We start from the raw sequence: 25531 nt of genomic DNA, 5'->3' as shown, positions 1-25531 counted from the left end.
TAGTCTGTTAATGGGGGCAAAAATGCGGGTGTGCACCTCATTCCTCTTTGACCTGGTAGGGGTTAGGTCCTTTCCTGTTCCACTCAGGTTCTCTTAGTCTTTATAAGAAAATAAGATGGAGAAGTGTTTTCTGGAAAAAGTTTTATTATCAAATTATTCCTATGTAGCATTTTTACCCTTGGTAAGGTAATACAGATCTATGTATGCACTCGCTTGGAATTCAGTTCCACCAAAAAAAAAGAAAATCAGGAAACACCACCTTTAGTGCAAATTAATGCCTTAGATTATATGAATTTTCTGCGTATGTTTTTTTTCTTCTCTGTCTGTTTTCCTCTCAGAGCTCTCTCCAAGTTCATCTTTGAATGAAAGAAAATTGTGCTTGTAACAAAAATAGGTAGTATTTCAATTTCTAGACAAGCGTCAGCTTTACAGTACAGTGGGAGGTAATTTATCAACCTCCATGGTCCATATTTCTTCATTAAACTCATGAAATTCCTTCACCCCTTCATGGGGCGATCCCATGCTTGATATTGCACAGACGGGACGTTAAAGCAGCAGAGGCTGTGTCAGGTGGGGAGGAAGCTCTCCACAAGAAGGAAGATGACCAGTGATAAGGACTCTTTCAGTAATACATGTTCTTGTCCCACCAGCCTGCAGTAGGAGAAAGGGAGGGGGGTGTGTGAAAATCAGTTATTTTTTCCTCAGAAAGGAAAAGTAATCACTGGGAACAAATGGCCCATTTTTAAGCAGTGCACCTGTCAGCAGCAGCTAAGGCAGATGTATGAGTGAAAGGGCAGGAAAGGACACCTTACACTAAACTAGAAAAATCTACTTACTTCCTGGATATCTCCGGATAAGCAGCTTGCGGACTTCGTCGTAGACCCATATCAAGATGGCGAATGGTACAGCCACAAACCAGTACTGAAACCTGGGCGTGGGAGAAGAGGTTCTCGGTCAGAAGCATCTAACCGCTCGGCTGAATTTCTGGAGTCTCTGTCTATTTGATGTCGCTAAGAGAGAATCTGACCTTTTTGGGGTTTTGGTGGTTTTTTGTAATTTAAGCGCACAAATGGTTAGACACGAGATGATGTGCATGTAAGCCTCCCAATCTTAAGTAGTTACGGAATTAGTTTATTCTAGATACTGTTCAGAAGGAACTGTTGCCTGGTGGTGTTGCAGTCTCTGAAGATGGCAGAAAACCAAAACGTTTCTGACAGCCATATATTTAAAATAAAAGTCACTTGCATAAAATTAAGTAAAATGCTATCTAATCTCACCAAAATATTTGAGATCCTGGAAAAAATATTGAAATGTTTGTTCTACACAGCTAGGTCTCTAGGTCTTTGGTAGTAAATCTACTAGAAAAGGTAGTGATTTTTTTGGTGGAAACTATGAAAATAATGCCCTTTTTGGTCAAGAAATTGTCCACCCTGTTCTTCATAATGAATATTCTTAAATATTTATCCTTGAGTTGTGCTGCATGAGCATCCTGCTCCCATTTGTCTGTTTCTAGCAGAATGGTAAGTCCATGTCTGTTCCTACATGGAGGGCAAGGGAAGCACAGTAGCATCAAAACTCACCTCAGCGGTGTGAAGTTGAGGGCTGTAACATGTCCCAGACCGTAGGTAAGAATCAGAGCAATTCCTATCTGGGAAAATATACCCACCCAGATGACTTTGTTCCTACAAGAAAACCGAAAAGGAAGGGTTACATGCCTCTGTCCATGCCGAAAACCCCGATGCCCCAGCGTGATGCGCGGGAGTTGCGGCCGTGCTCTGGTAGCTAGCTCGAGTGGTCTGCGTCAGGTGCTGAGCCCGGCAGGCACCGCCCCGTGACACCAGTGGTGGACTCGGTGGCACTGTCTTACATGGCACATGCCCCTGTCTTTCCTGGTAGCGTTCCTGATATAGCCAGGTTAAAGCAAGCTTTGGGCAGACACGCAGTGAGCGTTACTCATGTCTTCTAGCTGCGCCGTGAATGTTCGCTTTGTGACTCAAATGTAAATGTAAGATGGAAATATACATAAGGTGTAGGCTCTGTACCTCAGATAAAGACAGGGAAACAATTTGCTTTCCTATCAGAAATACTCTTGACTAAATGCCAGGTTTTACTGGATGTGGCCTCCATCCCAGTAGATATTTTTAACTCCCTGGCTTCCGTGGGATTGAAGGTGCAGAGCGTTTTGCAGAGGGCAGCCAGCACTCCCTTAGGGAGTATCTCCTCAGAGGCTAAAGTTATCTCGGAGAAGTCCACATGTGCTATCTATTGATAACTACATAAGGAACATAAGAAAATAATCTGGAGAGGAAATTCCCTTTTTTCGTGGTAAACATTTTAATGAATGGAGAGTTAGTTTCAAGCTGATGCAATTTTCAGAGGAACCAGTACAACATCTTTCTTAAAAGAAAACCCCTATCATGAAATAGGAAAGGGGTGGGGGGGAGGTATAATGTTTGAGATTTGTGATGGCTTGAAGCCAGATTTAGTCTTTGTTCAAAGTCTGAATACGAGTGGGCTAAATCACTGAGATGACCTCCTTCTAAAATTGCTGTAGGCTTGCTCTCTCGTGTGTCAGATAAAGAATTGCAAAATTTACCTGAAAAGGCCCTGCTGGAAAATGGAATTTCTTCGTGTTTTCCTGATGATCAAATCAGCAACTTGCTGAATTGTGATGCTGACAAAAAAGGCGGTGTAGCCAGTCCACTGTAGGTACATCCTCTGGTATTTAGTCTGCAAAGCGAAGGAAAAATCAAATGGTGTTATATCAGACGCTTGTTTCATATGCAAGTGACTAAAACCTTGATAGCAGGATTTGAATTACTAAGGTGTAAAAGCAGAGTTGTTCCAGATTTAGATACATAATGATCAGATTTCGGCCAGTTGTTCCCATCCACTAGTTACTGTGGATGAGTCATGAGGCTGAAGCACGAGCTTGGTGTAAGGAGGTATTTCTGTTGATTTATTAATGTCTTCTGTGTCTTGTGATTTCTGCATAATGAGTGAGGGGGAGTGAAGAGTGGAAGGGGGAGGGAGAGTCTGCAAGGTACTTTACAGTAGCGCTCTTTAGAAGCAAGCTGGGAGATTATGTTGGGTCTAAACATAAGGTCCAGATAAGAAGGTGCATCTGCAGGGGCTTTGAGTCAGAAGGTGGCAAACTGTAGAGGAATGAATGAAAGGGTGAAGTCTGAACAAAAGAGCTAGGTGGCAGGAAGCTCTAAGGAGTCTATCCTGAGGGACCGTTAGATGAAAACTAATTATTTTTGCCTTTAAATCTGTCTTTCCTTAATCCTTTATTTTGGAGGACAGTATAGAATTTTTAAGAAGCTGTTGGGTGAGAGACAGTGCGAGGCTGTTTCAGTGCTCGTTTACCCATTCCTGCCCATATGAATCTTCGAAGTCGTTTATGGCATTGTTTTCCCAGTTGACTCGCACGCCCAGCAGCGTGGAAGGGAGGAAACCTTGTTCAGCGTACACGGTGAAATAGGTTACAAAGGCTCCCACTGACTGCATGATACCTGCAAAAATGAAGAGGTAGAAATGAGGAAGGAGCAAAATGTAGGAGCACTGAGGAGTGTGCTGGATATCAGTGTTGGTCCGTCTCTTATGGCATGAAAGTTGCCATCAGTCTAAGGGTAGTTTTAGAGCTCTTAGTGCTCTAAGGTTCTTGACCTCTGTAGATTAAAACCTGTTGTATTGTTGAATGATAGGCAAGAGAAGGGAGTTAGTAAGTTTGCCCAGGAAGGCAGAGGAAGGAGCTGAGTTTCAGCTCCCCCTTTTCTAAAAAATGAATCAACTTGACTCTGTCCTGCTTTGCTCACACAAGATAGTGTTTCAGAGAACAGGCCAACGTACCGATCTGCAGATAGGAGTACACAGCAAGCTGCTCGTTCACCAGCCTGTCTTTCCTTTTGTTGCGAGGTCTCCTGTTCATAATATCGCTTTCAGCTTTTTCATAGGCTAATGCAACAGAGGGGATCTGCAACAGAAATAAACCCATCAGAGTCTTGGTGGCAACACTTGTCTGCTTCTCAGATGCTTAGCAGAAAAGTTTCAGTTCTCAGGTGGTTTTTCACTATACATAGAGCAATGGAAAGAAGGATCCATGTAGCATTCCTTTGAGACGTATAAAGGATTTGAGGAAAGTCTGAAACTGTTTCATAGGTTTGATGATCATATGACAACACAAAGGGCTAGAGGATACTGAAAATGTTAAAGGGTCTTTCAGATCCCTTCAGCTGGGCTCTGATGAAATGTCTGGCATTCATCCCCTGCAGTAGCGGCAGCAATCCGTATGATCTCTCGATTGAAACACACTCTTGTTTTGCATGCTGCTGAGTTTTGCTTGTCAGCATGGATCAAAAGTCTTTTCTTTCCACTCCCCCTCTGCAGGTTTTTTTTCTGCTCTTCTTTCTCTGTACCTGGCTGCTGTAATCTAGCCCTCTACTCTTTCACTAGCTGCAGGCTGAGGCAACTAAATCTTCCAGTGTTCTGCACGTCCCTTTGCACCCAGCCCCTCTCACTTGCCATGATATTTCAGCAGAAAATAACTTAGAGGACCCCAACTTACAATGTCTGTGCCCAGGTCAATGAATAGGATGGTGATAGTGCCAATGGGCATTGGAATGCTGGCAATAATGTAGATGAGAAAGGGACAGAGCTCAGCAATATTCTTAGTCAGGGTGTAGGCAATCGTTTTCTTTAGGTTGTCAAAGATCAGGCGGCCTGGAAGAAAAGGAAACATTTCTGTAAAAGCTAATTGTCAACAGTGTCTTCCAGAAAAAGGTTCAATTTTTAACTAAATGAAGTGAAAACTTTTACTGCTTATGTCTGCTTTCCTCATACATTTTGGGTTTTGTTCATTTGGTTTTTAAACTATTAACCTACCTTCCTTTAGAGCCTTCAGAAAATTCAAATGAACATAAAAAATCTCTTTCAATTAGAAAGACAGAGGGAAAAGTTCCACAATACGCTGTAGTTTTAATGGAAACCACAAGCTCTTGAAGGTGAAAGAAAAGTGGAACGTGTGTTACTGTCATAGGTGGAGCATGGTGACCGTGATATGTGAGCAAGTAATAGAGTGAAAGTGTAGGGAAAACAGTTTGTGTCTTTGTGCGGCTCAGAACTGCATAGGAACCAGACAGCAGCAATAGCAGAGCAAAGCTGTGTGTGACGGGGGGGGGGGGGGGGGGGGTGGCTTCCTTATCGTCTGTTTGTCATGTGTCTATAAATGGAATCAGTTCCCAGTTTTTCCAGATATCAAAATCACATTTCCAAATCCAGAGAGAAAAAAAGGGAGGTGAGCACAGGAGGGAAGGATCAGGAGGACCCGCCAGTGCTGTGTGGTTGTCAGCAGCTTTTAGCTAAGAAAGTGGTTAGCAACATTATTTTTACCTTCCTCCACTCCTGTGACAATAGAAGCAAAGTTATCATCCAGCAGTACCATATCAGCTGCATTTTTAGCTGCGTCAGAACCAGCAATACCCATAGCAATTCCAATATCTGCTTTTTTAAGAGCCGGGGAGTCATTGACTCCATCTCCAGTCACGGCAACAACTGCTCCCTGGAACACACAAAAGGATCCAGATGTGGGTTTTTTGAGGAGATGATGCTATCTTCCCCTAAGAACAGTGTGCTCTCGGTCCACTCCCTGTCTTTAGTTCTCTAGAAGAAAGATGCTGACATGTTGTTCTGAATCCTCTTGGTACCCCCATAAAACATAGCCAGTGATCAGAAGGATGCTAGGTAGGATTAATACAGCAACGTCAGACTTTTGTGTGATAGATGTCTGCATCTGAGTTTGTCATCTAGGCTCCCTCCATAGTAGAGAGAAATGGGAAATCCAGGGATGTGATTTACTACAGCCTAAAGAGCAGACATCTAAATTAGATGCACTTAAAATGTAATTAATCTGATCATTTCTTTCTGTGGAATATCAGGGGGCTTAAAAATTTAGATGTCTGTCTGTCCGTATATGTTCTGTCCCTGTCTGAGGAGACCCGGGCTCATCTCTGGCATCTGTGGGAGATTCAGTTGGCACAAGATGTTCTGTCCTTGTCTGATTTTTGTAAAGTGCTTATAGAATCAGTCAGTTTTCATCTTAATTGTAAATTACGTAACTGTTTGGTTAGAGACCATGCTCATCCTATCCCGACGACTTCTGGTCATTGCCCGTCTGTGCTAGAACTGCACTAGTAACCCAAGCGATGGAAAACTCTGATTATTCACCTCTGCTTCTTTGTTATCTTCCGATGAAAGCATCTAGTGCAGCTAAAGGTCCTGTTCTAGTTGATGTGAAAGTTCGTGGCTTGATAGCAATACAGAGTGTTCCGAGTGGGGAAAAAGCCTGACAAACTGATTAATACAAATACTGGATGTCCTGTCCCTGGGGGGATTTAGCACAGTGTCACTACCTATAAATAATGCCATGTACAGAAGGGCTTATAAGCTCTAAGTACTAAACATAGCATGTAGACTGGCTGGCTTGAGTTGAGGCAGGGAGGGTGTTCCTTTTCATCCTTTAAAGAGACAAATCTACTAGGATTGGGGGTGTTAGGTAGTGCAGAACGCATTTGCCCCCCATCTGCCAAAGGCCATTCAAAAAGAAAATAAAAAGTTGAAATTGAAAGATTTTATCCTTTTTTTTCACTCTCTTGAAAGCAATTTAGCTTAGACCCAGTGAGCTGATAATGCGGAGTGGAAAGCTGAGCTCTGGCACAATTACAACAATAAAATAGTGTCTTGTGCTGCATCTCTGAGGGGAGAATCTTTTGATGGCCATTTGCATCCTTTTCCGAGCTCTATATACATGTCATTTCTTTCCTTTCTGCCTCTTGTGCTGGCTGCACTCCCTGCTCCTTTACAGAATAGTGCCCGTGGATGGGACAAACTCTCTTAAAATCCTGCTTTCTTTGGGTTGTTAGGTAAGGCTTGGTCCTGCACAAATCATGCTATGATATTTTGTGGGATTCATGCCTTATCTTGCTTCTGAACATTCCTGTGGGTGGGAAGTGCAGAGGTCCAAATGGCCACGAGGGGTACGATGAGAGCATGTGGCAACATGCTGCTTTTACCTGGGTTTAAAGAATTCCTGAGGGAAGGCTCCTTCCCAAGCAGTGTGCCGTCTCTGCCCAGGAGGCTTTATGTGCAGCACAGCGGCAGCTTCTCAGAATTATATGCAAAAGGCAGACCCTTGGTACAGCTCCCCGCCAGTCCAACTTAGGAAAAACTCATTTTGTCAATAGGAGCTCAGAGTCTGTAACAGGAATTTGAGTGTTCTTGGATTCTGTCCAGACAGTGTTTGTGGCAAGCTGTTAGATAATGTTCTTGCACAGTGAAAAGAGTATAAAGAGAGCTCAGAGAGCGTTGGAAATTGGCTTCTACCCTCTCACCTCGGGGACAATATCTGTGGGAAAGCTACTGCCTCGTGAATGTGCCGTAGCCGTATCTCTGTGTAACCTTTTACACCCCTTACTCACCTGCCTTTGGCAGCCTTCAACTATAATCAGTTTCTGTTGGGGTGATGTTCGAGCAAAGACTATCTCTGAGTGGTTACACAAGATTTCATCCAGCTGCTGCAAGCTCATATCCTTCAGCTCCATCCCATTAACTACTGCTGCCGTAGCTTCTCTGTAAGAGCCGTAGGAAAGCTGGGTAAATTTTCAAATCAAAAGGCTTAGATAAAAATAGTGCACTCATAAAATGTATGCAGCTTGATAGTAAGGAAAGCAGCAAATCGGGTTTGTTTCAGAAGCATTAGTTGTTAATCTGCAGATGTTGAATGAAAGCCACTGTAGAAATGCAGAGTGAATTACAGGTACCTAGGCACAGAGGGGAGTCATTGAAGCTTCCTCCTGAGCAGGCATAACAGCAGAAAATGCATTTTAAAGAGGACTCTGCGTAGGAGAGTGGGACAGTGGAGTAGGAAGGCATCTTTTCTGTGAAGAGCTTTTATCTTTCTTTTATAATGTTATTTTTTTTCCCCATTTAATGGGTGAAAGAGGAATTTGGACTGATGGTCCTTGCGTTGTGTGATTCTGCATTTTGCTTTTCATACGTCTGTGCTTTGTCACGTGGGCAGTGACAGCAAAGTCCAACGTGATCTGCAGAGTCTAATTTCCTAGGTTTTTTTCCAAGGGCCACTGACCTAGACACATAGTTATTTAGGTAGAGACGACACATTGGGTGGACAGAGCGGCTGGGAGTGTGCCAAGAAACAGAAAAGCAAAAAGCAGCCGTGGTGTAGAAATGGCCTGTAAAAGCCTTGTGGAGGGGGAGGGCGTAGCTTTCAGAAAACGAGCCCGTAGGTACCCCTTGCACTCCGTTTGCTCTTACCGCCTGTTGACTTGCTCGACAGGAATGTTGAGGCGCTTCGCGATGTCTTCCACCGTCTCGCTGGTGGCTGAAATGATGCCGACGCTTTTGGCAATGGCCTTGGCCGTGATTGGGTGATCGCCAGTGACCATGATAACCTGAGGAAGGGACAAGCCGTCACCATGAGTGACAAATGCATATGCAATGGCTGGAGCGAGATAAGGCCAAGTACCTATTGTGGTAGACCAGGAAGCAGCTTAGAATCTGAACTTGGAAAGCCGTGCTGCGCACGTAGCAGTGACATTATTGCTCTGAAATACTTAGCTCTGTATTGACATCTGGGCTCTGCCTGTTGTTACTGGCCCTGTTTTATCAGGGCTGTGAAGGAAGAACTTGTCACAGGCAGCAAGGTTAGAATAATGCAGAATAAAGAAGCCTTTATATAAGAATTTATATTAGGTGTACTCAAAAGTGAGAGTGTGTTAGACTACTGCATCTTAAAATGGATCCTTGTGACTGAGGTGTGCTGACAGATAAGACACTGTTTTTTCTTGTTTTTCTTGAAGAAAAGTTGTCAGATCTGTCTTCAGACTACAGAAAACTTCATCAGGGTTGGGACTTGGGTTTCATCTCATCGGAGATCAGTAGTTCCAAGTACTGATTTTCCTTTATTTAGCTAGATTGCCTCTCAGCCTAGAGCTGAAAGTTTACTTGTGGGTCCCCTGGGAGTGAAATTAGGAGAATTACTGCTTCAGGTTCAACTGGAACAGTTTTGAGATTAGGGATTCCTGCGCATAAGGGTCCATAACAGGTGTAGCCCTGTGTCCTGATGCCTTCTCCAGCATTGTTTCTGTTACCTTACTGTGTTTACAAGCAGGTAATTCTAGCTGGCATTCTAGAAACAGATCTGATGAGACAGTGTCTGAGCTTTTCCAAATTTGGATTTCCAGTTTTGGGGTTCCATGCGCTTCCTATAGTCTGATTCCTACTTAAATTAAACTGTTTTGCCTCTCGGGGACTTCAAGTAGTGTCTTTAAGTTACAGTTGTGAGATGGTATTAATGAACATTTGGATTTCTAGAAGGATACTTAATGACAACATAGTGGAAGATCTTAAACATTAGATTATGGTGACTCTTTGTGTAGAATCACTGCATTTTTCATTGTAAAATCCCTACCTTGATCCCAGCACTGCGGCATTTTGAGACAGCATCTGGCACGGTGGAACGAGGTGGATCAATCATAGATAAGAGCCCAACAAAGCACAGGTTGGAGGTTGGGAAGTTCGTGGAATCTGTGTCAAATGGGTAGGTGTCTGGAAACTCTTTTTCAGGCAGGTACAAATGACAGAAACCTGGAAAGAGACTTAGGTTGATGTGATGTACAGGCAATAGAGGGAGAAAGAGGAGAGCTTGCTATATGCCATCAGGCTTTGCTCTTGTCCACAGAACTCCAGTGCATTTAACCATTAGCTTTTTATGGGGGATTTTTTTAACCTGCCATTGTAACCTTCACATCAAACTTCATATAGAGTCAGTGTTTCACAGGGCAAAGCAAGTGATACTGCCAGTAGGGAAGAGTGTTTTCCTTTGTGGATAACTTGAGGGGGTTTTTGGCTGCTCAGTGTGGCAGATCAACATCAGCAGAGAGCAGTAAGGGCATCCCTGCCACAGAGACCTTGCAGCACGTCAGTGTGGTTTTAACACTCTGCTTAAAAGGCCGTACGTTTCACTTTTACCCTCTACTGCAAGAGGAACGCAGTCCAGACGCACTGGGTTGTGCCAGGATTTAAAACCCCATTTTACACCGCACTTCTCTGACAGTCCCTGTAGTTGGACTCACCCAGCACTCTTTCTCCCAGGCCCCCCAGCTCCATGTATGCTGTTTGGAAAGCTTCTGCCTTTTCACTGTCCAGGGGTTCTTCTTTGCCGTTGATCATGATGGTGCTGCATCTCTCTAAAATCCTCTCTGGGGCACCTTTCATCACCAGCAGAAAGCGTTTGTCGTTGGGATCGTCAGTCTCGTGGATGGAAAGCTGTGTGCCACAAATAGGAAATGATTTGAAAGAGCATACGTGATCCTCATTTGTTTCCAGTTTTGGTCTCTTTGCATGGAAATAATGTTTCTTCTCTTCCATGAGGATATCATACGTTCCATCAAATGGAATAATCTGTGTTTATTACAGCTTCAGTTTCCTCTGTCATTGAATTACCCCATTAACTCTTCCAGGTCAAAAATAGTTGCATTAGACCCAGTGATAGAAACAGTTTAAGTTGGAAATAGCCTGGCATAATTTCCAAAAATGAAACATACCTGGAATTTGTTGGTAGAGTTGAAAGGAATTTCAGCCACTTTCTTGTTCCGCGCTCTAATATTCATGACGTCACCCAAAATAACTTCTGCGAATTTCAGCAGCGCTGTTTCAGAGGCATCACCTACCACAACTCTCTGTGTGCACAGAAGAAGAAACAGTTTATAGCACATACACTTCTGCACATCCACCAGGAGAGCTTGCATGATTCTGTAACATGTTGTATGCTTAAGCAGCGGTGAATCTACATTGCTATGTTCAATTTCTCCTAAAAAAATTATTACAGTAAAAATTCAGGACATCTGTTTTGCGCTTGCTGCTAGAACTAAGCTACAGTACAGAGAGAAAATTAGCATTTGATTCTGCAAAAGCACGGGATTTGTGATTGTTTTCAGGTTTGTGTGGTGGCTTTGCAACGCAGTTCTAGGTTAGCAGCAGGCATCTGCAGGTGAGCTAACTGGTACACAAAATCAAGTGACTTTGAGGAAGGCAGTGATGGAGTAAACAGGAGAAATCAGGGATCTGTTCTGGTCACCAGAATTTACTACCTTCAGCCTTCATGTGTAAAGACTTTAATTAAGGCATGCTTACCTTTCCTGTTTTGCTGTATAAAATTAATAGTGTAATAATTACTAGTGTAGAAATTCTTGCTACTTGAATTGCCTTTTTCTTTATAGTGACAGTTGCTCTTGGCTGTGTGGGATTTTTTCTCCATCCTAAACTTTTGCAAGCGTATAGCAGTAATACTGCTATAAATAGTAACGTAGAAGATGGGTGTGGTAAAATGGAGGCAAACAGAACAATTCACATGCCTTGTTCTTTCGGGGGAAGAGAAATAAGCTGCTGTGAAGTAGGCAGTACCTTCATTATTGGGAGATTCTCCTGTCCTGGTCTGAATTCCGCCCGGTTGCAGAGAGTTACAATTTTTGATAATGCTGTCCATGACGGAGAACTTTGATCAAAAGGCTGGGCTGAGAGGGAACAAAATACACATGACATCCTTCAGCATGTTATGTGATAGAAGTAGAAGCTTAAGTTTGAAACAACAGGATTGAGTTATTTGCGGAAAAAAGTTGTTCTTTTGAGAGGTTCTGTTACAGAAGAACCTTTACCTCTACCAGTTAGCAGTTCAGGCAGAGTTGCTTAGATGATGTTGTTCTGTTTCTTTCCCTACTAAATTTGCTGTCTGGAAAAGGATCTGGATTGGAACCTCCTCCAGGCTTCCTTTCTGTGAGTGGAGTTCAAATAGTGATTCTTTTTTTCCCATGTCTACAAGGCTAAGAAGGGACTTTGCTGTTGCACACTACGCTTCTGTCAGTGGAAGGAAGGCATGTGTGTTTTAGCTACCAAAAGACGTTCCCGTTGTACATCAGTTTGACAGCTGTAGGTATGAAACACCACAGGTTTGATCCAAGTAGGTGCCCCTCCCCAGATCCCCCATTGCCATATTTACTTGTTTGATCTTCACTGGTGTCAGCTGAGTAGATCTGGTTATCAAACCAGAGGTGAGCAACAGTCATCCTGTTTTGTGTGAGGGTCCCTGTCTTGTCAGAACAGATGATGGAGGTAGAACCGAGCGTTTCTACAGCTTCCAAGTTCTTCACCAAACAGTTCTTCTTCGCCATCCGCTTGGCTGTCAGAGACAGACTCACCTGGCAGAAGTAAAGTTCAGCTCACTGTTAGGGAGGTACAGTTACAGAATGGTGCAATGAGGCTACCTACTTCTGCTCAATTTTTATGTGGGTTTTTTTTTTTGAGGAAGAGAACATTTTAAAGAAATTATCTGCATTGCATTTTTATTTTCTTTTTTAATAGCGTTATTAAGGTCAGAGGTTTGGCTGTAACTAGCAAAAGTACATTTGCTGCTGAGAGGAACCTGCTCGCCTGCTGATAGAAATAAGCATGTCATATCAGTTAAGTGGCTGTTTTAGGTGGAAAAACCTACAATGCGAGGGAAGCTCCTAATCACCAACTTAATGAATCCTGAAATGATTCTCTTCATTATTGCAGTACTGCGGGTTGTTTGCTGTTGGTGTACTTTAGGGCTAACAGTGCCTAGCAGGTGTGCTGATTCTGAGCCAGGGATTTTAGTGATGCTTTATATGTTTTAGTAAGTGGAATTTTCATGCATCTTTTAGGGTACAATATCCTCATTTCCGAATAGGAACAGGTTGTTGGGAAATGAGTCACATCATTCTACTGGGTAGCAATTGAGGGAGAATGGTACTTCAAGAACCTTACTTCAAATTGGATTGTGGTGCTGCAGCTTTTAAGATTAATAGCTCAGTTATGCCAGCATTCCCAAATGAAACGTTTATACTTTCAGTTTCATGGAAAAAACCACTCGTATTTCAAACTCAGCTCAGCCAAGTCACTTAACAGATAATCTGTGCTTCACTGGTTAGTGTTGCCCTGTAAGGAACTTACGAGTGCTGAGTTGTGGTGACGACTGGAGAACTACAGTGGCAACCACTGAACTCAAACATAGATTTACCGTTACTGTGGCTAGCAGTCCCTCTGGCACATTTGCCACAATGATGCCAATTAGAAAGATGATGGAGTCCAGAATCTTGTATCGCATAGAAACAGATATAATGAAGAAGAGAACACCGATGGAAATGGCCACGCCTGCCACCAGGTAGACGAAATGTTCTATCTCGATAGCAATGGGTGTTTTCTCGTTGGCTACTCCCGAGGCGAGAGAGGCGATCCGCCCGATGACAGTGCGGTCCCCGGTGTTGATTACAATGCCTGTAGCAGTGCCTGCAAAGGGATAACAGACCGTCAGCTCCGGGAGAGGCTGCTCCTGTCTTCTGTACCCGGTACTGGTTGACGAAGACCCTTCTTAGCCTTCATGTGACTGAGGCTTCGTGCCAGAATTACATTCTTCCCCTTAGAAATCTTACAGCTCAGTCAGTGAAGAGAAAGACAGACGTGAGCTATTTTCATTAGTCAGAGTAGTGTTTGATTGCGTTGCAGTAGGAATGTAGCATTATCCTGGTCTCTGTACGGTGTCGTAGGTATGACACGTACCTTTTGGCACCGAGAATAGGAACAGCAGGGTTATGTGTGCAGAGCCCTTACACGGAAGCATCCACAAGTACTTAGAGGCATCTGCAATTTGACATTCCTAAAGACAGTGATGGGAAGACCACAAGGAAACCGCAATTACTTGACTGTTGCACCGGTAACCAGGCTAGGTGTTAAAACAAATGTCTTACTGGTTGATACGAGGTATGACCAGCCCAGTACTTATTATTTTGGTGTGCTTGGGACAACAGTGTCTTGTGAGCAATTAAACCTTTCTGGAATTCCTGGAAGCAGACTTGCTTAAGATGAGTTAGCAGTATGACGCAGCAGCCCGTACAGGTGCCCTTCGGTCTGTCTGTACGCACCTTCCACACAGGTGGTGGAGTAGAACGCGATGTTCCTGGTCTCCAAGGGGTTCTCGTGGGTGAAGTCACAGGAACGAGACTGTGGTTCCGATTCCCCTGTGAGTGAAGAATTGTCCACCTTTAATGAAACGGAGACATGCTCATATTAAAGTTAGTAATTGGCAGTTATGTCTAGCCCAGAAGGCAAGGCGGCAGCGCATTTAATAGTTGGTGACAGGGCCGTAATTTCTCGGTGCCTTTTCTCTGAGAGAGTTGCCGTTCTCACGGAGAAAATTATTTCTATGGGAGTTCAGCTCAGTCAATATTGTGTGTCGAGATTTTCAGTAGCAGCCTGAAAGAAAACATGGTTTGAAGATCTGCCTCCAGGTTTGTGGAAACTCTTTAATATTGTACTGGTATTTCTGCCTCTGCCCTGACAAAGAGCATTGCTAGAACATGGTGCGGACCTAATGGCTTCTTTTGATGTTCAGGGAGTGGGGATGTTAGTCCTAGATGAGCTGAGCATCACAGTATAGCTTCTGCACTCTTATGTTTTAATTTGATTATGCCTATGTCTAATTAAAGCTCTAATAGCTCCTATTGGGTGCGCAGAAATTCTTTGTATGTAATAAGAGTCTCTAAACCATATTTTGCCCCGTGCTCTTCAAAGCACTGTTTACCTTACAACCCTGAGTAAAGATCAGACGAACGTCCGCTGGGATCCTATCTCCACCCTTTATCTCCACGATGTCTCCAACCACCAACTGGTCTGCTGGCAGTTCTTTCTTTTCTGCATCTCTGATGACAAGAGCTTGCTGAAAGATAAAAGCGTGACAAAAACTAGCATCCTGCCATCCTCTGAACCTTCTACCGAGGGGTACATTCAAGTTGGGCTTATTGTGCTTTTGCCATTTCGAGGTGCATTATTAGAATGAACTTTTCTCTCAAATGAAATGCATTAGTTATTCTCACCTGTGGAATCATTTTACTGAAGCTGGCCATGATGTTTGTGCTTTTAGCTTCTTGATAGTAAGCGAAGATACCAGTGAGGATGACAACCAGTGCCAGGACTACTCCAAGGTAGAGCTAATCAATAAAAGACATAATCCAGTTAATTTAAGGCAAGTGTTCAGCAATTCCTCTGTTAGAATAAGTCATAGTTCTCTATTGTTTCAGGACTGTTAAAATGAGGTATTGGTCAGGCTAAAAGACAGTTTAAGAAAAGAACTTTCGAGTTTTGCCCTGCTAATGAGCAGGTAAAGCTTTCTGAGTATGAAAAGGGCTTTTAAGAGCAAGTTTCCCATCTCTCTAAAAGCCTTCTCTAAACTGTACCTGACACAAACCTGAACAAATTACATTCCTAGCAGAGTGTAACTTATAAGGGAATCGGAGTCCTTTGTAGAATTTAGCATTGCTCTTATGAGTACTCAAGTACCATGATGATGCGTAGTGGTTATAAAACCTTTGGATTGGCACTCTTGGACACAAGTGGTATGTCAGGTATTGGAGTATTTATCAGAAATGTTCCTAGCAGAGGTAGAGTCCTGAAAGAGGACTAAAAGGCCTCCTTGTAGTTACTGAGTAACTGTGAAGTAGTATTTAAATTAGTTAGATTGTCTGAGGGTCAAATAATCACTTTGTGGTTATTCAGGTACTTACATTGTCAAAAGGTGACTCAGCTCCCTGGGCCAGCTGAATGCCAAATGAAATCCAGGAGAAGACAGCTCCTATCCATAACAGGATGGAAAACCCTCCCACCATCTGCTTGAGGAATTTAACGATTTCAGGAGTGGCTTTGGGAGGAGTGAGTGAGTTGGGACCATCCCGAGCCAAAATCTCTGCTGCTCTTGCACTAGAGAGACCCTGCAAAAGTAAATGACGTGTTTAAAATGGAGTCACAGAAAACCAGATTTTTATCTCAGAACAAAATTCGCATGCTGTTTTTCCCTGAAAAGTTGTTCGTCTCACAGATCAGCTGCAGTAACTTGCAGTAATTTTTGATTTCCAAACTTTCTGATTTCAGAGTGGCTACTGTTCGTTATCTGCTATGAAGAAACAGATTTTTCTTTACTGGAGCATTGAATTTGGGGCTCTGTCCATTAGGAGTTTTCATTCTGTCAGTTATTTGTCAAGTATACCTGTACTGAGGGTTTGGAAAGCTGGGGAAAAGCAGATATCAGTTCTTTTGCTGCTGTTTCTGCATTTCCACCAAGACATTTGTAGTTCCTGGGTTTCTTGAAATTCTTGTCTGTACTCTGGTCACATTTCAGTGCTTTGATATTCGAATGTTAGGTGTCAAAGGGACTCAGGTGTATAGTTTCTCAAATCTAGTGTTTCCTTCAAGATAAGATAATTTCCAGTGCACTCTCTTGCTATAAATTGTTACAGACACTGCCAGTGAAAAATGAATTGTAGTGAAATCAAAATACCAGACAAAATCTGTAGAAAAGCTGAGGTCCTGGTACAAACTTTGAGGTCGTATTTTGATTTCAAAACAGTAGATCAGACTTCTTCAGACTTGAGAAGAAACTCCAGTTTAAATCCGGGTCAGTGCTGCACGTTCTCTTGCTGGTTTAGGTTTTATTGGGAGTTAGTGCACGCGTCCACACATACATCTGTGTAGGAGTCTGTTGATTTGAATGCTTTCCTACTGCTTTTAGGAAGCTTTGGGTAAGCCAGAGGCAAAGTAAGGCAACCGATTCAGGCAGTTTCTCAATGACGTGCTGTGGACTTACTTTGTTGATATTTGTGCCGTACTTTTCCTCCAGTTCTGAAGTGCTGAGTTTGTGGTCGTCCTGGATTCCAAAAGAAAGAGAAAATGGTAGTGAGCAGAATGGCAAACTGTTGAAATTTTTGTTTCAGGGTCTGGAGAATGTTCAAGCTGCCTGGATCCGCCATGGATCCAGTTGCTAGTATGACATCCCACTTCCGTGGATAGACAGTATGCAACTGCATAGGGATAGGCAAAATATCTTCCATTGGAAGATGGTAATTTGTTTTGGTTTTGTGAGTACTTTTGTGAATAGCTCCCTCCTCCAGCAAATCTGTCACAAGAGCAGAATGGTGCTTTCATGTTAATACTGCTTGCCATCAATGTCTGTGCATCGTTTAGATAAAGCGTTCCTCTTTACCCGCCGCAGGACTGAAGCATTCAGTACCATAGGCAATATGTTGATCGAAGGAAAGGGTGTGGTGTCAGTATGTGTGACAACAATCTTTGCACTCGATTGACAAGGTAGGGTATGTGAAATTATTTGCTAGTCTTGTAGCAGAAAGAAGCAGCAGGTTCTAACCACAGTTAAAAAGGGTGTGGGAGAGGGAAATCTCAAAGCTCTTCTTCCTTCCCTGCAGTGACACCTCTGTGGTATCATTGACCTAATTATATCTTGTGCTGAACTGAGATTTGGAAGCCAAGAATTTGAGAGATCTCACGCTTGTTTTCACAGAATGATTCATTGGTACTTGGATGAGTCAATTAACCTGTCTGTGCTTTGGTTTCTCTTTAGAAACATGAGAGTAACGTTACATCCCCTGGTGGCAAAGATAAGCTACACTGAGAGTTATTTAGCTAGTACTGGTAGATCTTGGAAACATGATGGTTAAATTGATGGCTCATTTTGGGGTTTCCTTACCTTTGAAATACCATCTAGCCCATACGTAGCCTCTCCTTTGAGTTGCTCTCAAAGCAATTCAGAAAAGAGGTCAGTATCGTTACCTTCGTTTTTCAGATTGGGAAACTGAAACGTCTAGAGAGGAAGCAACTTTTCCAAGAGCAGCCAGCAGGTCGGTAGCAAGCCAGAAGTAAAATACAGGTTTCTTGAGCTTACTGCACTGTCCTTGACGTACAGTGCAGTTAGTTTGAGGAAGAAAACTTTTGCTTAAAGCTGAGGCATGCTTTCAGATCCACTAGAAATCTCTGGAACAAAATGTTATGCTTCGACCTTTCCCTCTGTTCCCTGGCTGACTGTGCAAGCGGCAGTTCGCAGGAAATACTGATAACAGTTACTCCATCTGGGGAATAACTCCCCTTTGAGAAGATCATGTTCTGTACCACTGGTGGCTTAATTAATCCAGAATCATTCTTTCATTATAGGTATTAATCCTGCACAACTTTTTTCTGGCACGCTTCAGGAGCGTGAGGAAGCGAATGCTTCCCTGTAGTTAGGATTTTCAGTACAGCACGTCTTCTGTTCAGATGCTAGAGCATCAACATTTCGCTCCCCTTCATTCAGACAGTGGGCAGAGGCTGTCCTGCCAGGTGTAATGGGAGCTTAGCAACACTCACCAGGTCCAGTTCTTTCTTAAGGTCTTCTGTCTTCTTTATTTTCTTGTTGCCTTTTAAGTCTTTGTACTTCTCCTCTTCATCTCCAATCTCTGTTTTTTCTAGATCTTTTGTCCCGTAGATCTCAACCGAGTAGACATCGGACTTTTTCTGTAAAAGAAGTAAGGGTTTGGCATTGTTGTGAACATCTGCTGGGACTTAAAGGAAGCAGTAAGAAATTACACAAACAAGTCAAACTCTTGACAAATCTGCCTTTTTTAGACAAGCTACAGATTGCTACTCTCGATTTCTCCTGGCAACTTAAGAGTGCTAGTTCCTGTCTTATCCTGAGATCTCTCCAGCATGCGTTGCAAGTAATCACGTTCAGGTCTTCAGCAGGTGTAAATGACAGTGAGTCCTTTAGAGACGTGCAACACTTTTAGTAGTCGGTCTAACACAAAGTGTAGGAATACTGCCCGGGATCTCAGCATTGCTAGTGAAAACCATTAAGTCATTTATCAGCTCCAAGAAGAGATCAGTGTAAAAGCAAAAGATTTTTAAAAGGAAGGGGGAGGGAAAAAATATTCATTGAGAACTTGCCTGTTCCTGGAGCTTTTTAGATACATGACTTCAAGATTTACTTTTCTTTTTAAATTAACATCAACATTTACGCTCAAATCACATCGTGAGAAACGGTGGCAAACACCGTACTGGTAGCCAAGGAGAAGCGAGTCTGTTTCTTTTCACACAGAGCTCAGAACTGACAGGGAGTTAGCAACCTCTTGGCTCATTTTTGCCGGTCTGGTATCAGGTACAGGAAACTGTTCACCTAGGGAAGCTGCTAAACCTCTGACAATGTCTTGCTTTTGTTGATAACCTGGGGGTTGTGATGTTCCCTAACTTTAAGAAACTGTAGTGTGAAGGGCAGACTTCCTGTGTTGCTAATTTACCAGCTTCTATAATCATAACGTTCCAGATCCTAATTATCTTGTAAACTGCATGCCATGCCTTGGAAGAGCTATTGGTTGACCCCGTTTCAGAGGCTTCCTTACAGATTAACCGTCAGAGCTTCATGAGAGTCATACTGGATCTTATCTGATGGTGTGCTTTACTAGTGGGACAGATGAGCTCGTAGGCAGCTGCTCTCTGTCTCATGAGTACGTACATGCTCTGCAGGGCATTTGTCAGTGTTTGGACTCCTGCAGAGGTAATATTTCATGTGAGTTGAGAGTAGACATCTTAATTACATACAGACTAAACCAGAGAGCTCAAGTAATGGAAACAAGAAGAAAAGAAAGGGATCGGGACACCTTATTACTTAATACTGTTCTGAACTCAAAAGCAGCATCTTACCCTCAGATGCCCTTTAATTAGAAGGGTGTTGAAGTCTTGACGTTGTGTATTGAGGAAGGGAAAAGCTAAGAGCTGGTGAGTAGTTTGAGGGGTTAAAAGTCTGAAATCCTTTTCCCAGAGCGCTTTAGTTTGCCTGGTGATACATATCCCAGATAAAGGACGTGTCTGTTACAAGAAGTTCTATTTTTTCTGCCTTGCCAAGGATTCACAATCTGGTTTATCTATTGGGATTTTTCCTTCACCTTCCTCCTCCTCCTCCTCTCTTTAACCGTCCCACCCAAAAATCTGTTCAGCTTTTCAAATCCCCATAAAGTAGAGAGACCAGGAGAGAAAGAAAACAGCTATCTGTCGTGAGAGCTTAGCGGATGGAGGAGGATAATGAAGGCAATTGAAGAAGTTAGTGAGATCTGTTTATCACTTCTGTGCATGATCTATGCATAACCTTTAACCTGCAGATTTTCATAAAATCACAGATTTTGGCATTTGCAAAAGGAATAGCGTTCGTGAAAGTGTTGATCATAAAAGCAGCCAGCCCTAGAGTCCTTCCCTAGCCAATCTGATCTCTTTACTTCTTAGGATTAGAGGCGCATACCCATCTACTGTGAAAATTTTAGTCGTTACACTGGATGCCCAAAAGTGTCTAGTATTAGTTCCATTTTCACTTAGCTTATATTTTTGATATACAGATGTATATAAAAACTGAAATCAATGCTTGTTTTTAAGAAGAAACACATAGGCAGTAGCAGCAGTTCCGTGCACAGGGTACTCACCTTTACCATCTTGGTGAGTTTATTCCTTTCCTGATGGAGTGAATCAGCCAAGCTAAAGTCTCTGGATGAAAAGCAAAAGCCCAACTGGAGAATAAATTGACTCAGAGCAGTTTTGGCTGTTGGAGTACAAAAGCTTGCAGAGGTTGTAGTTCCCTCTCAGCTGGCGAGCAGACGTTAGCTGGAATCCTGCTTGCACTTCGGCATCCTTCAGGCAGGGCGAGTTCGTTTCCCAAAGCCTGTGGAGAAAGAGCACTGTTTGCCAGTGCTTTATAAATCAGCATCTTGTGCTGCCACTCCACCCCTCCCCTTCCAAGTCCAGCCCATCTTCTGTTTCACCTGTAGTAGGTGGAAAAATACCACAGTAATGGGCATGTGGGTTTCAGGTCAGATAGTTTTTAATTATTCCTTTGTAGTGTTTGCTCACAGCTAGGGAACAGGTGTATTAGACATCTTGCTAGAAGCAAAGAGTTTCCTGCAGGGACTTCCCAGCACCGGCCTCCCCTTAGGATTTCCAGCTTGTCGTGGCAGCACACGGTGGGCTAAAGGAAGTCAGGGCACATTTTGTCTTGCTTGTTTGCCTGATGTTCTGTGTGCCTGCCTAGGGTCCCTAAAGGTCAGATCCCTGCCCTGGGGAGGTACCAGCAGGAGTTTAGTGGAGCGGTGCTCCTGCAGGCCTCTTCGCTTGAACTTCATTTTTAATTGTTGCATTGCAACACAACACGTTGTGTTTCTAACCTTCATGCCAAGCTGAAAAAAGCACTTCCTGGTGCATTTTCAGCAAGGGCACTTACCTGAACAGCTTATTTAAACCGTTTGACTTGCACCAATTACCAGCTTCCATAGAGGAGTGACAATGAGATTTATGACACTTGATGTATCCTGGTGTATCTCATCATTTAGAAGTAAAGTTAACTTCCTCTTCACCTCTGAAATTTAACTGAGGGAAAACTAAGTCAAATATAGTGAAAGATTTTCTCTATTTTAACATTAACTGGGGGAAGACTGCCTTTCATCTGTCTGATGGAACTGGTCTCACTGAACAACATAGCATTTCAGCAGTTGGTCTTTTGCATTATATAATTCATGAGCTTCAAATTGCATCATTGGAGATGCTGTGAGGTACCACAGTCACTAGCAGATGACTCAAATTGTGGTGAGAGATAAAACATGCTGATGGAGATAACTAACGTTGACCACTTCAAGCCATATGTATAAGCTGTTAGTGTGTGGAAGAGAACCAAGAAACATCCTTTACAGGAGCGTGAGTAAATTCAGGTTCAAGTCACAGACAGGCTTCCAGTGATTTCAGTATCAATACCTCCTTATACAACACTTATATTAAAAACCACAACTGTTTCCACTTCTCAGTTTATGTGTATTGGTCTTTTTCTGTGCCATGGGATAATCTTGGTATGTTACACAAGATGCGGAAGTGTATCTGGAAAGGACTCACATCCAGTTTCTGCTGTTTGTTGTGTTGAGAACTGGATTGAATATAAAGCTTTTCCTGTGTGTGTAAGTATTGGAGATTTCACAATACACATATTACTGCAAGAGCAGTAATATACTGACTGTGTCTAGTGAATCTGCCTCTGTCATGTGTTACCCGTTACTGAGATTGTCCTCTCTGTTGCTGGAGAAGAGACTAGAGCAGGACGATGAAGAGGTACAGTGAGTGTATTTGACATCAGACCAGGCTGCTGAGGCTGGAAGCGGGGGGATATGGGAAAGGAAACATGGGCTTGGAAATAGGGAAATGCCTTGCGGGAGTGCAGTTGCATTGTCCCTCAGACCTGTTGGTAAAGACAGTGGGCTCGCGTGCTGTGTCTTGTTCATTTACAGTTTTTAACTGGGAACTGGGATTTCAAATCCAGTGGCCTGGAATAGCTGGTAGATGGAAAACAGGAATGTGTATCAGTATATCCTGCTGTTCACAGATCTGTAAAAACGACTACCCTGTACTTTGTAGTAGTGGTTTGTGATTTAGAATGTTATCTGGGTCATTGGGGCAGTTTTTGCATTTGTCTTCTATAAATCATGACTACTTTTGCCTGGAGACAAATGTTAGAAATGCAAATTAGAAAAGTGTTTGGCAATAAAGTACCCTGTACACCCTGGTCTGCATGCAATATGTACGCTAACGCATCTGTCTTCTTAAGGGTATGTTTTGTAGCAAATTAATTAAACTGGGAAAGCCCTATAGACAGTAGCATAGCTTAATATTTACAAAGTATTGGGCCATGTTTGCTGCTGACAAACAACCTGCATTGAGCTGCCAAGTTCAAAGTGCAAAAATTGATGGTTAAAACGTTCTGGGGCAGAAATTTCGTTAATTTTGTCCGCTGAAGGGATTGTTTTGCTGTGAGTTACAAAGGAAAGATGAGCAGCACTGCAGAAAGACAAACCTCTTGTTCCATGTGAACCAACATACCGTGCATAATCTCCTACTGCTGGGAGGAGTTATCCTTGTTAACAGTAGTCGCTTGCCACTCATCTTGGGTTTTGTCGTTTGGCCCTGCTGAAAAGGTGCCAGAAATAGAGCCCACATGAGAGCCTGGGCTGCAGTTCTGGGCAAGTGCTGGTACATAACTGAATCCTGCCAGTGAGGCACTTGTGCCTTGGTTTGGCAAGATCTGGTATGTATAGAGAGGAATATACTTGAGTCTGTGCCAGCGCGCTGTAATTGTCTGTTTCTAGTGTGCCTCAGCGCTCGCAGCTGAGCCCTGTTTAGAAGGTAAAATGAATGTTATTCTGATTTCTAAATATCAGTCTAGAAAAATAATGTGTGCCTTCTGAATTACGATGTCTCTCGCACTTCTTCACCAGAACTAAGACATGCTTTGATCCTTTTCAGAGTTGCTCTGTCTGTGTGCCAGTCCCGTAAAAAGACAGCCAGGAGAACGCTTTGCTGACTCGTGTGTGGGCGAAGGCTGCAGGTGGCTGACACCCGTCCTCGGAATCTCAGATTCGTTCAGGTCGGGAAGCAGAGGTGTAAACGTTCCTAAGGGCTCTGTAACGCGTTCGCCTGCGATCTGCCCGTTGGAACTCGCTGCGTGGTTTCTGTGCCTCCTCGCGCGGGTGCAGCGGGGCCCGCGTTAGCAAACGGGCGGCACGCAGCTTTAGGAGAGCCTGCAGACGCGGGAGCGGGTGGTGGGTGTGCGCTGCCGGGTGCTGTGGCGAGGCGAGGTGCGGGCTTGCTGCCTTCCCCCGCGGAGAGCCAGCAGAGGGAGCGCCGCAGCCTCTGGGCTCACATCTTGCCTTCTTCCTTCGTTGCTTTTGCGCCAGCAAAATCCCGATTTCAGGGAAGAGCCCGTGTGGCGGCACTGGTGTCCTAGCACAGGCCTGTCTCCGGTGGTAGAGGAGTGTTTTGGTTTGGGGTGGTGGGTTTTTTTTCTTTGAGGCCAAGCGTAAAGCAAAACCTGAACTTCAGGTGATAGTTTTGGGGTGCTGAAATCAGCTTCCAAAGGTGGGATAGAACTGCAGGTGAGCTAGGCACGTACTGGCGGGTATGTACACGAGCTCTGTGATTTCCTTGTGCTTTAAGTAGCCTTTAAGACCAGCCTTTGCAGCCACCTGTCACCAGCAGCCGGCAACCTGTTAGTGAAGGGGAGGAGAAGGGGCTGAGGATGTGTTCTGGGTCCATTTGATAGCAAAGGTGGGAAGTTCTGAGGATTCCCTGTTTTCTTACTCAGTGGAGAGGAGAAACTCCCCTCTCAGCCGAGGGAAAAGCTAGTGCCGAATCTTATGTTTTTTCCTTCTTAATTTAACCCATAGATGTTAAACCATGATTCACAGGCCACAAGTGATGAACCAAGCACTTGTGTAGAGCTCTCAGGACCCGAATGAAAACAAAAGCTTAGGTGGTGTTTTGGCAGTGGTAATCTAGGCATAGGTTGTAACCACTCCTTGTCTGAGCACCTACTGCATGGCATTGCACGTTCTGTTTTACATAGTGCTGCACGGAATTCATGGAAAGGTATATTTCTGTGCTTTTCTCTGGTTTTCCTAATCAAAGGTGAATAGGAAATAATGAGAAGCAATACGCTTAATTCCCAGCTTTTAAGATGGCATTTTAAATGGTGAACTCTGGTGTGCCTCGCTGTAAATACCGTGCTGCCTTGATATCCCTAGGGACTCGGCAGAGTCGCCACAGCTGTAGTCTGTTTCAGGGAAAGTTTTGTCTTGATTTTACGAAAGGATTTGGCCTACCCTCACGCTTTGGAAGCCAGTATACTGCTGAGATGAGTTTTGCATATCCACAAAGAGATAACATGGATGAAATGTGTCATTTCGTATATACATATATTTCAATACATCATTTGTTTCTTCACATCGTCTGAAGAAGAGCTAGTTAGGCAGGGGGAAAGTGACTGGTCTTTTCATCTCTAGTCCTTGTTTACGGAGCTTCTACTTAGATTTCTACAACAACACAGTCATTTGTATTCTGTCACTTTCTGATGTGGAGAAGTGCTCATTCCAAACATTTTCACGTGGGCCATCAAGAAGCCATGACTGTCCCTAATGTAGCTAAAGTAATCTTGGGTTGCTTGAAATAGTGAGCTACAGAGGTGTGTCTTGTCAGGGCGTACTATCAGCCGCCGAGCTAGCTGCTCCCTGCCTAAAGAAAGTTCAGACAGATAGGAAGCAAAACTTGGACGTTTCTTGTGAAGGGGTTGCGGAGATACTGCCTAGAAGCAATCTTCTGTTGGAATTTTCTGTCTCTGAGGAACAAGATGGAAGCCACAAGTGAGTCACAGTATCTCAGTCTTTCTTATTCTTCTTGGTATTTTTTATCTTCCCGCGTCCTGGTGCTGTTAATATGAACCATTCCTGAGCTCGTATTGAACGTGGTGTAAAAACAGTAAGGAAAATTGATCTTCTTCCTCTTTGCAACTTTCAGGGGCTGTACGAAGGTACAGTGAGGACTGGAAGTTGGTGTGGAAACACAGTATAACTTTCTTCTTTAAATCTGGTGATATTTCCAACGTTTCCTTTGCAATCATAAATGATTTATAGGAATTTGTAAATTGTAGTCTTTCTTTCGAACGGCTGCTGTCTTGATGCTTTCATCATTCTTAGGCAAAACAATACACTTTTCCTTTCAGAAAGTTATCTGATCCGCTGGTTAATGTGCCAAACCAGCGCGTCTAGCA

At 43.4% G+C, this 25531-nt stretch overlaps 1 protein-coding gene across 1 annotated transcript in view; it reads right to left on the bottom strand.

Annotated features, from left to right (window-relative positions):
* Window positions 1–622: 622 nt before the first annotated feature.
* ATP12A (ATPase H+/K+ transporting non-gastric alpha2 subunit) overlaps window positions 623–25531 on the bottom strand; it is a 42220-nt gene continuing 17311 nt past the window's right edge. Inside the window, exons 5-27 of the mRNA XM_086476880.1 lie at window positions 19368–19454; window positions 18280–18473; window positions 16730–16789; window positions 15654–15857; window positions 14967–15080; window positions 14675–14809; window positions 14016–14133; window positions 13115–13383; window positions 12074–12272; window positions 11482–11591; window positions 10623–10757; window positions 10152–10344; window positions 9488–9663; window positions 8332–8468; window positions 7476–7626; window positions 5392–5560; window positions 4568–4722; window positions 3853–3976; window positions 3370–3515; window positions 2597–2730; window positions 1581–1682; window positions 837–928; window positions 623–651 (exon numbers count right to left, since the gene is read on the bottom strand). Coding sequence (XP_086333006.1) covers window positions 623–651; window positions 837–928; window positions 1581–1682; window positions 2597–2730; window positions 3370–3515; window positions 3853–3976; window positions 4568–4722; window positions 5392–5560; window positions 7476–7626; window positions 8332–8468; window positions 9488–9663; window positions 10152–10344; window positions 10623–10757; window positions 11482–11591; window positions 12074–12272; window positions 13115–13383; window positions 14016–14133; window positions 14675–14809; window positions 14967–15080; window positions 15654–15857; window positions 16730–16789; window positions 18280–18473; window positions 19368–19454 — 3233 coding nt within the window. The remainder of the gene's footprint in view (window positions 652–836; window positions 929–1580; window positions 1683–2596; window positions 2731–3369; window positions 3516–3852; window positions 3977–4567; window positions 4723–5391; window positions 5561–7475; window positions 7627–8331; window positions 8469–9487; window positions 9664–10151; window positions 10345–10622; window positions 10758–11481; window positions 11592–12073; window positions 12273–13114; window positions 13384–14015; window positions 14134–14674; window positions 14810–14966; window positions 15081–15653; window positions 15858–16729; window positions 16790–18279; window positions 18474–19367; window positions 19455–25531) is intronic.

This window comes from Leptosomus discolor, chromosome 22 (assembly GCF_034619465.1).
Source record: "Leptosomus discolor isolate bLepDis1 chromosome 22, bLepDis1.hap2, whole genome shotgun sequence".
Lineage (NCBI taxonomy): Eukaryota > Metazoa > Chordata > Aves > Leptosomiformes > Leptosomidae > Leptosomus > Leptosomus discolor.
This window is presented reverse-complemented; position numbering and strand designations above follow the sequence as displayed.